This window comes from Pteronotus mesoamericanus, unplaced genomic scaffold (assembly GCF_021234165.1).
Source record: "Pteronotus mesoamericanus isolate MK-2021 breed Mesoamerican mustached bat unplaced genomic scaffold, CSHL_Meso_final scaffold_409, whole genome shotgun sequence".
In the NCBI taxonomy this organism is placed as follows: domain Eukaryota; kingdom Metazoa; phylum Chordata; class Mammalia; order Chiroptera; family Mormoopidae; genus Pteronotus; species Pteronotus mesoamericanus.
Window position 1 is genome coordinate 223897 of NW_026555316.1, and position 13397 is coordinate 237293.

Genomic DNA, 13397 nt, shown 5'->3' on the forward strand with positions numbered 1-13397 from the left:
TACAAGTTCCCCCTAAGGTGCCACCTGTGCTCCTAGGGCACGAGAGTGACAGTGTCCCCGCCATGGTCAGGTGGAGAGAAGGGAGGAGCGATCACGAAAGTAGCCCGTATGAATGGTTTCTAACTAAACTTTTCACATTCCGAGGCCACGAACATTGCCGTTAACTTGGGTGAAAGAGCTGTGCGCGAAGCCGCCCGCCCCTCACCCCCATTTGGGGATGTTGGAGTTGCGGGCCCTGCCACCCCCAGGCCCGCACACCGGTGCCATTGCATTCTGCGTGGGCGCCGGCCTTGGGTGTCCTCCAGCAGCGCAGAGCGCAGGCTGCGCGCATTGAGTGGCATTCTGAATGCGCCCTCCAGCCGGAGCGGGAGGCCCGCTGGCCAGCTCAGGGGGCGCCTGCTGTGCTTCTTTCCAGCTGCCTGGGGCCGAGGCGTGCGAGAACTACACCTTCCGGTACGGCCGGAACCCCCTCATGGAGCTGCCTCTGGCTGTCAACCCCACGGGCTGTGCCCGGTCCGAACCGAAGATGAGTGCCCATGTCAAGAGGTTTGTGTTAAGGTATTTTGTTTTAACTTCACATAGCTCAGCCCAGGGCTTCTAGGCCTAGCAGGGGTCTCTGTGCTCGATCTGCCTGCCGCTTGCACATCCCGCCGCCTCGGGCTGCGCCCGCCCGCCCGCCCGCCCAGCCAGGGAGCGCCCGCGGGGCTCTGCTAGGCAGCTTTCCGTGTGCACGCGCCCCGGCCGCCGCGGCCGCCCGACCGGGCTCAGAGGGGTCTTCACTTCTCCTTCTCTCCCTTCCTGGCGGCACGCCCTTGTCTGCAGGCCGCACACCCTGAACAGCACCAGCACCTCCAAGTCCTTTCAGAGCACCGTCACCGGGGAGCTGAACGCCCCCTACAGCAAGCAGTTCGTCCACTCCAAGTCCTCGCAGTACCGGAAGATGAAGACCGAGTGGAAGTCCAACGTGTACCTCGCCCGGTCGCGGATTCAGGTGGGAAAGGCCTCCGTCTCGGGAAGGGGCCGGGGCGGGGGCTGGTGTGTGCAGCAGGCTGCAGGTGGCGCGGGAGCAGGGCCCCACTTCCGTCAGAGCTCGTCAGTGTATGGAGCGAGTGAGTCCACGCACGAGTGGGGAGCGCGCGCTGCATGGCTTCCCCACCCCCATGCCCAAGGCCACGGCTGGCGCTGGCCTCCACACGCCCCGCTGTGCTCTCGAGCATTTGTGACGAGAACAGTCCAATGAGAGCGTTTCCAAATTTCGGAGGTTAGGTTCTGGAAGCTTCTTCCCAGGAAATCATTACGTACTTCCTGGCAGGTGGCTTGTGGGATCTTGCACAGCGCAGCCGCCTGCAGGCCCAGCGTGGACCATGCTCACGTGTAGTCTGCGCTCTCCAAGCTGCAGACTCGGCCACCAGAGCCTAGCCAGCATCACCCCGGGCGTCCCTGGTTGGAATTGCTCTCCGATCTCCACTCAGGCCCTGCCAGCCTTGTTTAATCTCCTACCTCACTGCCTGCAGCACCGCAGACCTGCCTGACTGGGAATCGAACCCACAACCTTTGGTTCACAGGCCGGCACTCACCCCACTGAGCCACACCAGCCAGGGCCTTCTCTCTATTCTTGGTGTTTGGGCATCTAGCAACAACACACCTGCACTGAGGTCTTACTGATTCATTAATTTCCTCACTTGACGAGCCCTTCCAATGTGGGAGCGTGTGACCTTCAGTCTGAAAAGTGTTGTCGCATTTGTTCTTTTGTGAATTCCTGATTCCTCTTCTTTGCACATAACGGGCGCATGCCAGACCCCTGAGATCCGGGGCCGCAGCGTGGCCGCAGCCAGCGGCGCTGGCTTCCCCCGGGCCTTGCTAAAGACCTGCAGGCGTGGGGCCGCCGAGCCGGGGCCCGGTGCTCCCGCGCAGCCAGAGAACCCCGGACTGGCCTCGACCCTGCTCGCCCGCTTCTCCTCTGGTTTCTTTGGTCTTGTTCTGAGGCTTCTACTCACCTGCTCGTCTTTTTTTTTCTTTTCTTTTTTTTTTTTTTAAGTAGCTAAGCGTGTGCTGGGTCCCTGCTCCTGGTAGTGGTGCTGACGTCTCTGCTAAATCGGTCGCCTTCCCTTCCGCCCGCTTGCAGACCGCTCAGCCCTCTTGCCCATTCCTGCTTCTGTGCGTTGCTGCTGTTGCCTTACCGTGATTTTCAGAGTTTCATAACAACCTGTGTTTAGTCTGTCACCTTAACCTGAAAGCGTTTTTTTTTTCTCTGTCTTCCTCCGTTCTACCTCCCAGGCGATCTCGTGCTACTACCTGCTCTGCTGCCGCCTCTGTGTGCATGTGTGAAAGTGGATTTGTGTTATTTCTATTTTTCTGCACCTTTTTTCACTGATAGTCTCTAGACCAACCGAGGCTGCCCTCTCATCCTCCACGGCTCTGCTGCTCGGCGACGGCGCTGAGCTGAAATTAACCTGTTCCGCTACCAATGCACATTTTTGTGTACAACTTTTCCCGAAGACACCAGCGTTGCCATCCGTAGCGTGTGTAACTCTCCCTGTGTATTGATCACCTCACCCCCGTGGGTGGTTTCCCAAGAGCACGATTCCACGTAAACACCCAGGCACTTGGTGCTGCAGCCGGCACGGCTGCTTTCCTGAGAAGGCTGCGTTGGCGATGGGCCTGTGTTCTGCATGTAGCAGATGTTACGGCCTTTTTATTGTGTCGCCAGCACTAAGTGCAGACTGACCCTGTAACTTTCATTACAAAGGGATTTGCTCTCCCGGGAGGTCACACGCTCGTAGCCTTTGTCCGTTTTTCAGTCAGTGAGGCCTCACTGTGTGGTGTTTTCCGTAGCTACAGAGCAGCCTTTGCCCCCCAGGAGGAGTGGTACAATACCAGTGGCACGCCGGGTCAGTGTGGGCAGAGCAGGCAGAAACCGGGCTTGGGGGAAGAAAGCACAGATCTCTGCGGGAATTGCCCATTTATTCCCAGACTCTGTGGCGCTAAGGACAGCAGATGGTGCAGGCGGTGCATGACATGTCAGGGCTGCCGGTGCCGGAGGCGCAGAGGCCACCGGAGAGCATGCGCTGGTGTTTTCATCGATTTGGGTTCCTCTGCATTTCTGTAGCAGGATTGTACGTTAGGGGTATAAGTTGACTTTCCCAAGAACTTCCTTTCTTTCTAATTTTCCTGGTAATTAAATTCGCTTTTCCTGTTTCTCTTTTTTGCCCCAGCTTCTGGAAACTCACCACCAGATGTGAAATCCGTTTTTCATTCATAACCCCTTACAGTGAGCCCTGGTTCCGTTTTACTGTGTTTACGGCCATGTCAAGCCCCTTTAGAAATCGTGATGGGACAGGGTAAACGCCAGGGGCCATTGGCCTGTTTAGCGGGTGAGATCTCATGTGACAACACGTGGGAGGTGGGAAGGCCTGGTGCAAAGTGGGGCTGACCCGTCAGCAGCGCCTGAATCAGGTGTGGAAAAGGCGCACGGACAAGGCAGAGCTGTGAGAGGTCACGTGTCCGGTCCTCAGGTAGCACGGCCGACACAAGGTCACGGAGTCCGGTGGCATCTTCAGCGCGGCCGTTGATAGGACCTTTGTATGAGAGACAGTGCAGGTTTGTTGGCCGAGAACGGCCGAGCTTTCGAGGTACACACACGCGCGCTCCCTTGCAGGGGCTGGGCCTCTACGCCGCCAGAGACATCGAGAAGCACACCATGGTCATTGAGTACATCGGGACCATCATTCGGAACGAAGTGGCAAACAGAAAAGAGAAACTGTACGAGTCTCAGGTACGGGCCCCAGCCGGCCACCCTCCTTGTGCACGGGCCGCCCGAGAGGCAGGGCCGGAGCCGGCTGTCGCTCCAGTGCGCCTGCGGGCTGGCGTGAGACCCCTGCAGACGCAGTGCAGGTCGGCCCCCGGGGAGCCTCCCCAGCTTGGCCCGGCCACAGGGAGGAGTCTGAATGGCTTCTCTTTCAGAACCGGGGCGTGTACATGTTCCGCATGGACAACGACCACGTGATCGACGCGACGCTCACAGGAGGGCCTGCAAGGTGAGACAGCCGGCGGGCCAGGCGCGCCCCCGCCCGGAGCCCGGAGCTGGCCGCAGCCTGTCGGGTGGGCAGCTCAGGGCAGATGAGTTCCGAAGAGTTTTCTTTAGAACTATGTGTGTCCTTGTTCTATGGGCAAGTAGAAATGTACTGAGGAAGCAGTTCACCCTGTGAGCTGCAGGTTTTTAAAGCTTGCGGTTGATTCATCGTTATCTGAAACGGCGGTTTACAGATACATCAACCATTCGTGCGCACCTAACTGTGTGGCTGAAGTGGTGACGTTTGAGAGAGGACACAAAATCATCATCAGCTCCAGCCGGAGGATCCAGAAGGGAGAGGAGGTAAGGGCGCCGGGCGCGGCTGCGGCTGCGCCCTCGCCCTCGCCGTGCGGGCCATGCAGTTTGTCGGGCGGTTTCCCAGGGCCCTGCTGCTGGAAGCAGCCTCCGCTGGGGAGGCCCCGGGTCGCCGCCCCGTCGCGTCTCACCGCGCGCTGCTCTCCCCGGCAGCGCTGTGTGTGTGCTGCCGCCGCGCTGCCCCCGCGCTCCATTCCCGTGTCGCGCATGGGGCGCCACGCCCTGTGTCTCGGGACCCCCTCCCGCAGCCTGGCCGCAGGCGGGCCGGGTCCCCTCCTGTAGAGACTGAAGAGGCTGAGCCCTGCCTTGAACAGACGGTCTGCGCCGGCCATGCCACTGCTGCCCCCGTGTGCTCGGCCTGTGGCGTGCGGCCCCCACAGGTCACACAGGAGGACACGCCTCCCGGCGGTTCATGTCCACAGATTTGAAGAGTTTGGCTACTTTATTTTTTTCCTTTGCTTCAAAGTGCTAAACGTGGACCTTGACCTCTGTTCTTCGGTCTTGCAGATGACAGTTCAGATTTTACCCTTAGTCCTCCTTGCCGCGCCCGCCGCGCCCCACTTTGCCGCCCCTGATGCGTCCGGCACGCATCCAGAGCTCCCCGGCTCAGGCCTGCGTCTGCCACGGCGCCCCCGCCGAGCAGGGCGCGACTCTGCAGGGGGCCTCGCCCTGGGTGGCGCCCCCAGCCCTTCATGAGCAGAGCTGTGGGATCCTGCCTGTGTCTTTTGGTCCCCTTTTTGGAATTCTCCTTTTTAAATGAAGAATTGCCCCAAGACCCATCTCGCACACCTTGAAGTAACTTGATGGGCACCTAAGAGAAAGTACGTGAGGAGCCCAGCGTGTGCTGGGCCGTCCCGGGCAGGTGCCCGCCACCTTGACAATGGGGTTGGCCTGAGATGGTACCCCCTGGGGGAGCCCGGTAGAAAGATACCTTTGCCGTGTCCTTTTAAGGGAGGACCAGCGGAGGAGAGCGGTGGTAGGTAGCAAGGGGGAGTCCGCCCTGCGCGACGTAGGTGCCCCATTGGCCGGCAGGGAGGGGCCTCGGCGGGGTGCGCCCACGTGGCCTCCCACAGGGGCAGCCTGGGGGACAGCCGGGAACGCCGCTCTGGCCAGCCACCCTTTCTCTCGCCGGGCCAGGGCTGAGAACAGTGGCCCGCCTTCCCCGGTTCCCCCTGTCCCTTTGGGGTCCCAGGTGAACACAGCCAGGCTGTCCCTTCACTTCCTCTCAAGGTTCCCCCTCGTGCCCGGACCTTCCTGTAGCTTCTGTTTTGCTGGCTGGTTGAGATTCCTGGGCAGGGGGAGGGGGAGGCCGGGACCCCGCGCCCCCCGGCGGCCCCTCTCACTCCGTGTCTCTGCCGTGGCAGCTGTGCTATGACTATAAGTTCGACTTTGAAGACGACCAGCACAAGATCCCCTGCCACTGCGGGGCCGTGAACTGCCGCAAGTGGATGAACTGAACGCATTCCTTGCCTTCTCGGCGGGCGGCTCGTCCCTAGGAACACGCGACTCAACGCACCGTTTGGATTTGGCAGCAGAAAGGTTTTTTTTCTGTTTTATGACTTTGAAAACTAGCTTCTGGGAGTTCTGATTTCCTCGGCCCTCCGAGCGCCGCCTCGCGCACCGCGCCTGCTGCGGCCGAGGCCGACCAGAACGACAGAACGGTCCAGCACTTTTTCTTTTCCTTTCCTTCCTTTTTCTTTCTGTGGGTGGGTTTTATTTTGTTTTGTTGTTTTAGTCTCACTAAGGAGAAACTTTTACTGGGGCAAAGAGCCGATGGCTGCCCTGCCCCGGGGCAGGGGCCTTCTATGAATGTAAGACTGAAATCACCAGCGAAAGGGAGACGTCCAAAGTGCTGGCCACCGCCTTATCGGGAACAGGGGCAGGCCCTCTAAGCTAACGTTTTTTAAATACAGTAGACACCACTGAACAAGGAATGTACTGAATGACTTCCTTAGGGATAGAGCTAAGGGATAATAACTTGCACTAAAATACATTTAAATACTTGATTCCATGAGTCAGTTTATTGTAGTTTTTGATTTCTGTAAAATAAGAGAAACTTTTTGTATTTATTATTGAATAAGTGAATGAAGCTATTTTTAAATAAAAGTTAGAAGAAAGCCAAGCTGCTGCTGTTACCTGCAGAACTAACAAACCTGTTACTTTGTACAAATATGTAAATATTTTGAGAAAAAAATACAGTATAAAAATAGTTATTGACCAAATGCTACCAGGCTCTGCAGCAGCTCGGGTGCTTATAAAATGTTCATCGGGATGTTACAATATAATTTTGTGTTATTAAATACGCCATTATAATTATGTAATAACCAAAATTTCAACCTAGAGTGTTTGGGGTTTTTTGGAAACTACGGTCAATTAGTTCTTACTGTTTTATACACCTGACTTCTGATAGAATGGCCACGGCGACGACTTTTCTAGCTGTTTTCGTAATTGGAACTAATTTTTTCCTGTTATATTGTTGCATCCCTGCTCCTTCAGTCAGGTTTTGTGCTTACACTTTGTGATAACTGTGAATAACGGCTTACAAGACATCCAAATGGAGGCTGAGTGTTTTTTCAGCAAGAGTAGTTTTGATTAGAACTTTGTTTCAAGCCACAAAAAAGTCATGTAAACATACTAGGATCATGTAGCAGGAACTCGGAGCTAACTCTCTAGCCTTCTATTTAACACGGAAATTGGGGGGGAGGAGCAAAGAGCGGGCGTGACCGGGCCGGCAGTGGCCCAGCTCTGGCAGAAGGGTTTGGAAGGTGTAATTTTAAAATGTGTTTGTATGAACTGTTTGTTTACATTTCTTTAATAAAAAACACACTGTTTTGTGTTTGCTTGTAGAAACTTAATCAGCATTTTGAACCAGGTTAGCTTTTTATTTTGTACTTAAAATTCTGGTACTGACACTTCGCAGGCTAAGGATAAAATGAAGTTTTGTGTGCACAATTCAAGTGGGCTGTAAGCTGTTGGTATATTCAGTGACGCAGTTCTGAACTTGTAATGTATATGGCATGATGTATTTTTATCTTACAGAATAAATCAATTGTATATATTTTTCTCTTGATAAATAGCTGTATGAAATTTGTTTCTTGAATATTTTTCTTCTCTTGTACAATATTCTGACATCCTACCAGTATTTGTCCTACCGGGTTTTTGTTTTGTTTTCTGTTCTGTATAATAGTATCTAATGTTGGCAAAAATTGAATTTTTTGAAGTATACAGAGTGTTATGGGTTTTGGAATTTGTGGACACAGATTTAGAAAATCACCATTTACAAATAAAATATTTTACATCTACAAAAGCCACCTGTGTCTCTGTTAACCCCTCTCGTGTTCCGGTTTGAGCTCCGGAACTGGCGGCTGCTGGGGATTCACCGCCGGCCCGTCTGCCTTCGAGAATCACTGGCGTGTTGAGATGGTCAACTTTGCCCGCCCCCTGCAAGTCGCCGGTCCCCAGCCCATTGCCCATGGAGACTCTCTCTTCCTGGCAGCCGAACAGAGAACCTCGGTTTCTGATTAAGAAATATGTGTTGTGCTTTATGCCCTTGTTTAAAGTCTGTTTTTGTTAACTGTTCAACTGCTCTCCTAGTTTTTTTGTACATGTTAAAGACTTTATTTGGTCTCTAACACTGACAGTATTGAACATCCTTATTTACGGAGTTAACTGAGAATTGAAGTGGCTCTGAATCCCCCCTCAAGACTTTTTGTTTTTACCGTAGTAAAGACGTGTGTTACAATTTGTGAAGAAACCCGAAGCCTTTTATGTGTTTATTTTTTCTAATTTCAGTAAAATCCTGTGTACAAGGTGAGCTGCCTTTTATTTTCAAATTTTTCTTATTCTCAATTACAGTTGATATGTACAATATTTTACTCGTTTCGGGCGTACTACGCAGTGACGGTGTATCACGCAGTGATCTTGTGCTGCGCCCTGCGTCCCCGCGACTGTTCCTGTAACTGGCAGTTGCTACTTCCTAGTCTCCGTACGTTCTTATCCATCCCCCGCCACGACGCTTGGCGACCACCAGTTCATCCCTTGTATCTGTGAGTTTGTTTATTTTTCTTAGATTTCGCGTATCAGTGTCTTTCGACGGCCCTGGCCTTCCTCCAGCTTCCTGCACTTAGCGTAGCTCCCGGGGCCGTCCACGCTGTCGGAGGTTCCATTCCCTGTTATGGCCGAGTCGCAGTCCACGGTGCGCACACGCCGCCTCTCCTGTCCACCGGTCGGTCGGTGGACGCTTGGGTTGCCCTGTATCTCGGCGACTGTAAAGAACAGTGCACTGAACGTAGCAGGGGGTTCGTATAGCTTTTTGAATGAGTGTTTTGAGTGTCTGCATAAATGCCCAGAAGAGGAAGCACTGGATCGTAAGGCAGTCGTTTTCTGAGGACACTGCACACTTTTCCGCAGCGGGCGCACCGGTTCGCGGTCCCCAGCGGTGCAGCAGGGTCCCGCTGCCCCACATCCCCGCCGGCGCTTCTTGTTTCTGGTGTATTGATGGCGGCCTTTGGGACAGCTGTGAGGGGCGAGCTCATTTGTGGTTTTGGTTTGCATCTCTCTGATGATGAGTGACGTTGGGCATCTTTTCATATGTCTGTTGGCCAGCTGTGTGTCCTCCTGGAAAAGTGTCCGTTCAATTCCGTTGCCCCTTTTTTAAAGCGATCGGGGGTTTTCTTTTGGTGGTGGTGTATGAGTTGAAATAGTTTTATTCTAAAAAAATTTTGGTGGAATCTTTAGGGCTCTCCATCATACGTCATCGGCAAACGTGGACAGTTTTACTTCTGTTTTTAATTTGGGTCCCTTGTCCTCCGGCCTGGGCCAGGACTCCCAGTACTATGTTGAATAAAATGGTGCAAGTGGACGCCCTTATCTTGTTCCTGATTGTAAAGAGAAGGCCTGCTTTCAGCTTTGCACGGCTGGGTGTACTCGCTGTGGGTTTGTCACGCGTGGCCTTCATTGTGTGGCGCTACGTTCCCCCGTCCCCACTGTGCAGAGTTTTCATTGTAAACGCTGGGTTTTGCCCAATGCTTTTTCTGCAGCGATTGATAGGATGATGTGATTTTTATGCTTCATTCTGTTTATGTTGTGAGTCGCATTAATTGTAGATGCTGAACCAGCCTTGCTCCCTGGGAATAAAGCCCACGTGACCTGCACCCGATCGCTGCCGGTGCCAGGCCTGCGGCCACTCAGCCAAAGGGCCGGGGCTCGCCAAGGCCGCCGCTGGCCGCTCGGGTGGGGGAGGTGCTGGAGGAGGTTCTGGCTGAACCGTGAGCAGGGCGGGACAGGGTCTCGAGCCGGCGGGGTGGGCACGGCATTAGCCGGGTCGCTGGAGCCGCAGGCTGGGCGCGTGCATCTTCCTGGGACACAGTCCCTCTGGTCTCCACGACCGAGTATCACTGGGGACTTTTCTTCTGGTGCTGGTGTGGGGCTGGGGCCCCTCGCTCACCCGGGCGGCCTCCGGAGCCGAGCTGTCCCTCCCGGTTTTTACCCGCCACGCGGCCAGCCTGGTCCGCATCCCGGCCCTCCCATCCTGTCCGTGTGGGCTCTGCTCTGGATCCTGAGTCACAGGGCTTCTGTGCGGCAGGACACAGACCGAACGCGGCCGTTTTTAGGACAGAAATCTCATGTGGTGAGCTGGGAGGCAGGAGAGGCCTCCCTGAGGTGGCACCGAAGCGAAGCCAGAGGAACGAAGAGACAGCGGGCAGCGGGGCGGAGGCAAGGCCTCCCCAGCCTGCGCCAGAGGCCTGAGGTCTGCGAGGCGGGGCCCGCGGCAGGAGGTGAGATGGGACCGGAGCGCGAGCCCGCAGGGATCCTGGAGACCTGGGCGCCGCGGGAAGCGCCGAGAGGGGCGCCGTGACCCCGGCTGGCGCGAGGCAGCCGTGCTGCTGAGCAGAGGCCCATCCCTGCGAAGACGGCTGGGCGGCCCCGCTGGTTCAGAGAGGGGCTGGTGGAGCAGGACTGTGGAGCCGGAGCCGCCGGGTGTCTTGGGGAGAGACGCGCGCGATGGGGTCTTCGGAATGACCCCCGCCTCGCCTTTGCCCCGCCCACTGGCCTGACCTGTTTAATTTTAAAAGTGACGTGATTTCGACCTGAAAAACACCTTCCGGAAGGTCACCTCCTCCAGGAAAGCCCAGCTGAGCAGGCGTCCCTGGCTCCTGCGATGCGAGGACATCTGGCCCCAGGTGCCGCCGTGGAAGCCCCTTGGCTGGCGGGCCCCCTGCAGCCGGTTTCTCTGCACCCATGACCACACCTGCAAGAAGCGCTACGTTTGTTTCAATATTTTGTCTACGTAACAGAAGGGAAGCCTCCGTTTGTAAGGACAGTTTTCAGAGGACCGGGGTTTCTTAAAGCCGCCTGCACGGCCCGTCGGCCTGGGACCCCTCGCGGGACGATTCCGGAGCAGCGAGGAGCCCCGCGTCGCTCCTGCTTGCAGATGCCTCCACAGACCCGAACGGGCATGAGGACTTGGTGGGGACCCGCCGCGCCGTGGCCGGCACCCTCCTCAGCCGTGGCTCCAGGAGGGTTCCTACCACTTCTGTAACCACCTGAGCTGGACCCCATGTCCTGTGGGGAGGAAGACAGGGCGGCTCCTCTGATCAGCAGCGACAGCCAGGCCTGGCGCTCTCCCAGCGGCGGCCGAGGTCCCTGGGTCCCCGCCACCTGCCCTGGGGAAGCTGCCCCCTGCCCGCCGCTCTGCCCCAGGGCGGGCGCCCGGGCTGGTCTGAGTTCTCAGGGCTGCGGACGGCCTTCTCCAGCCGCTGGCATGGAGAACGTGCTTCCCCTCTGTGCTGCGCAAACGCAAGTGCACGCCAGCTCGCCCTGAGGCCGTCCCATGCTGTCCCCCGCCTGCCCCCGCCCCAGCCCCCAGCAGCGGCCACGGTAGCTCTCCCCAGGTCTCCATCCTGGGCTCCCGAGCCCGCTGGCCTCACCCCATGGCGTCAACTTACACGGCAACAGCTTCCCAGACGGCTCCCCTCTGCAAACCCAGGTATGGCCAGAGCCGCTCTTTCTCTGCCCTGGCTGCGCCTGGTACCGTCAAAGCTACACTGGAAGACTCAACCTTTATTTTCTTTCCTAAAGTGGCTCCGCTGATACTTCCTGTCGGTGGCAGCTCCACCCGCCCAGGCATCCACCCAGGAGACCCCACCTAAGCACGCCCTCCCACAGGGCCTGCTGCTTCCTGCTGCCTCGCGCGCCTGTCCAGGCTGCGTGTCCGCCTCGCCCCTCGCAGCTCCGAGAGGTGAGTCTGCTGGGCCGCCTCCCCTCATGGGCCCTGAGGGGGGAGGACAGTGGCTGAAATGGATCGATGCATTACTTTCCACAGTGGAAATGAATACCTGTGTAAGACTATGCGATGATCTTTTGTGATTAAAATTCCCGTTTAAAAGCAAACGAAGGCAGGGAAGACAAGAAGAAGAAACCCCGTGAGCTGTCTGGGTAGTTTACAATTATTTTCTCGTATATAATGCTGTGATGAGTTACTGTATTTTGCCATGTGTATTGAGCACTTTTTTGCCCAAATTTTTGAGGGGAAAATAAGGATGCGCGTAATGATACGTAAGCAAAACACTCCCTTGTGTAATAATGCACACAAAGGCCTAGGTGTGCCTTGTACACGGCAAAATGAAGTCTTTTCAGACGTGCAACCTTAAGAGTGTCACAGCGATTTACTAGTCTTTTAAGTACAGTTTATGCCAGGGTAATTTTAAATTTTCCGAAAAGTTGCGAAGAAATACAGGCCCCAAATCCCCTGACTCGGCCTCCTCTCGCGTGGCCGTGGGCGGGGTCAGAACAGGCGTGAACGCAGCCTGCACGCAGCTGTCAGGTGAACTGCACGCACGGCTCCTGTGACCAGTTTTCCCAGTTCCATTCCTTTGCTTTTCCAGGCCCGGATCCAGGACGCCTCAAGGTCCCCACGCCTCCCCATTCACCTCCGATGTGTGACAGTGACTCAGGTTTGTCTCTTTTTTTTCCACAACCTTCCTAGTTGGGACAGGTTCATTCCTCATTATTCAAGTTCTCCTTTAAAATTTGTAGCACGTTCAACAGGTTCATAGTAGCCATTTTACGTATTGTTACCTGCTAGTTCTCTGTCATTTCTGGATCTGTTTAATTCATTGATCGATCTCCTGTAACTGGTCACATTGTCCCGCATTCCTCGTCACCAGCACCCTTTATGGGGCTCTGTCGTTTGTGTGTCCGTGGTTGCGTTCTGGATTGCGGTGTTCTCCTTTAAAGAGTGGCAGACTTGATTCTGGCGGCAGCTAAGTCACCGGAGAGCCGGTTTCCTCCTTTTGAAGCTTGTCCCTTAACGTTTTTAGGATGAGTCCAACTGAGCGCCGCTGCTGAGCTACGGCCCCGCTGAGCTGGACAGGGTGTCCCGCGTGGAGGGGCCAGCGGTCGCGGTGGCGGTTCCAGCTCCGATCGCCCTGCGTACTGTGCCCTGTTCGTTCGTCCCTTACCTCTGGACGCTCCCGGCGTCTTTTGTTATTGTTTGACAAGAATCCTGTACGTGAACTGCCTTCCTGAGTTCAGAAAGCTGCTCTAGCAAATGAATCGAGCCCGAGGGGTGGGTGTGGACGTCCCTGACCTCCAGCCGGTGGGCTGGGGACCCTGGACGCACGGCTGGCATCTGTCGAGGTCGGGGGGCAGCCGGGTGGGGCTGAGCCCTGAGCCTGCGGGGCCGGGCGCTGCCCCCAGGCGCGCGGAGTCAGCGTGGCGTCAGCGTGCCGTTAGCGTGGCGTCAGCCCACAGGACGCCCAGCTGTTGTCGCCGGAGCTGCTCCGTGTGGGGGCCTGTGCACTGGGTGACCGAACTGTCGGAAGTGTTCTGAGTAGGAAAGGAGTGTCACATTCTCTCCCATAGTAACTCCATACGGGATTTGACCGGGACCCTCCTTTGCTGCTCACGTGGCGGAAGCTTGGTCCCCTGAGCTGGGGGCAGAGTGTCCCCGACGCTGTGCTGCCTCCAGAGCCCCTCTGCCCACGAGTGTGCGCTCAGCGCGGTGGCT

At 56.2% G+C, this 13397-nt stretch overlaps 1 protein-coding gene across 1 annotated transcript in view; it reads left to right on the plus strand.

The window, feature by feature from the left end:
• KMT2C (lysine methyltransferase 2C) overlaps positions 1-7639 on the plus strand; it is a 213577-nt gene extending 205938 nt beyond the window's left edge. Inside the window, exons 55-60 of the mRNA XM_054593417.1 lie at positions 416-558; positions 823-991; positions 3659-3775; positions 3964-4037; positions 4267-4375; positions 5752-7639. Of these exons, the coding sequence (XP_054449392.1) occupies positions 416-558; positions 823-991; positions 3659-3775; positions 3964-4037; positions 4267-4375; positions 5752-5844 (705 nt within the window). The 3' untranslated portion in view covers positions 5845-7639. The remainder of the gene's footprint in view (positions 1-415; positions 559-822; positions 992-3658; positions 3776-3963; positions 4038-4266; positions 4376-5751) is intronic.
• The last annotated feature ends 5758 nt before the right edge of the window (positions 7640-13397 follow it).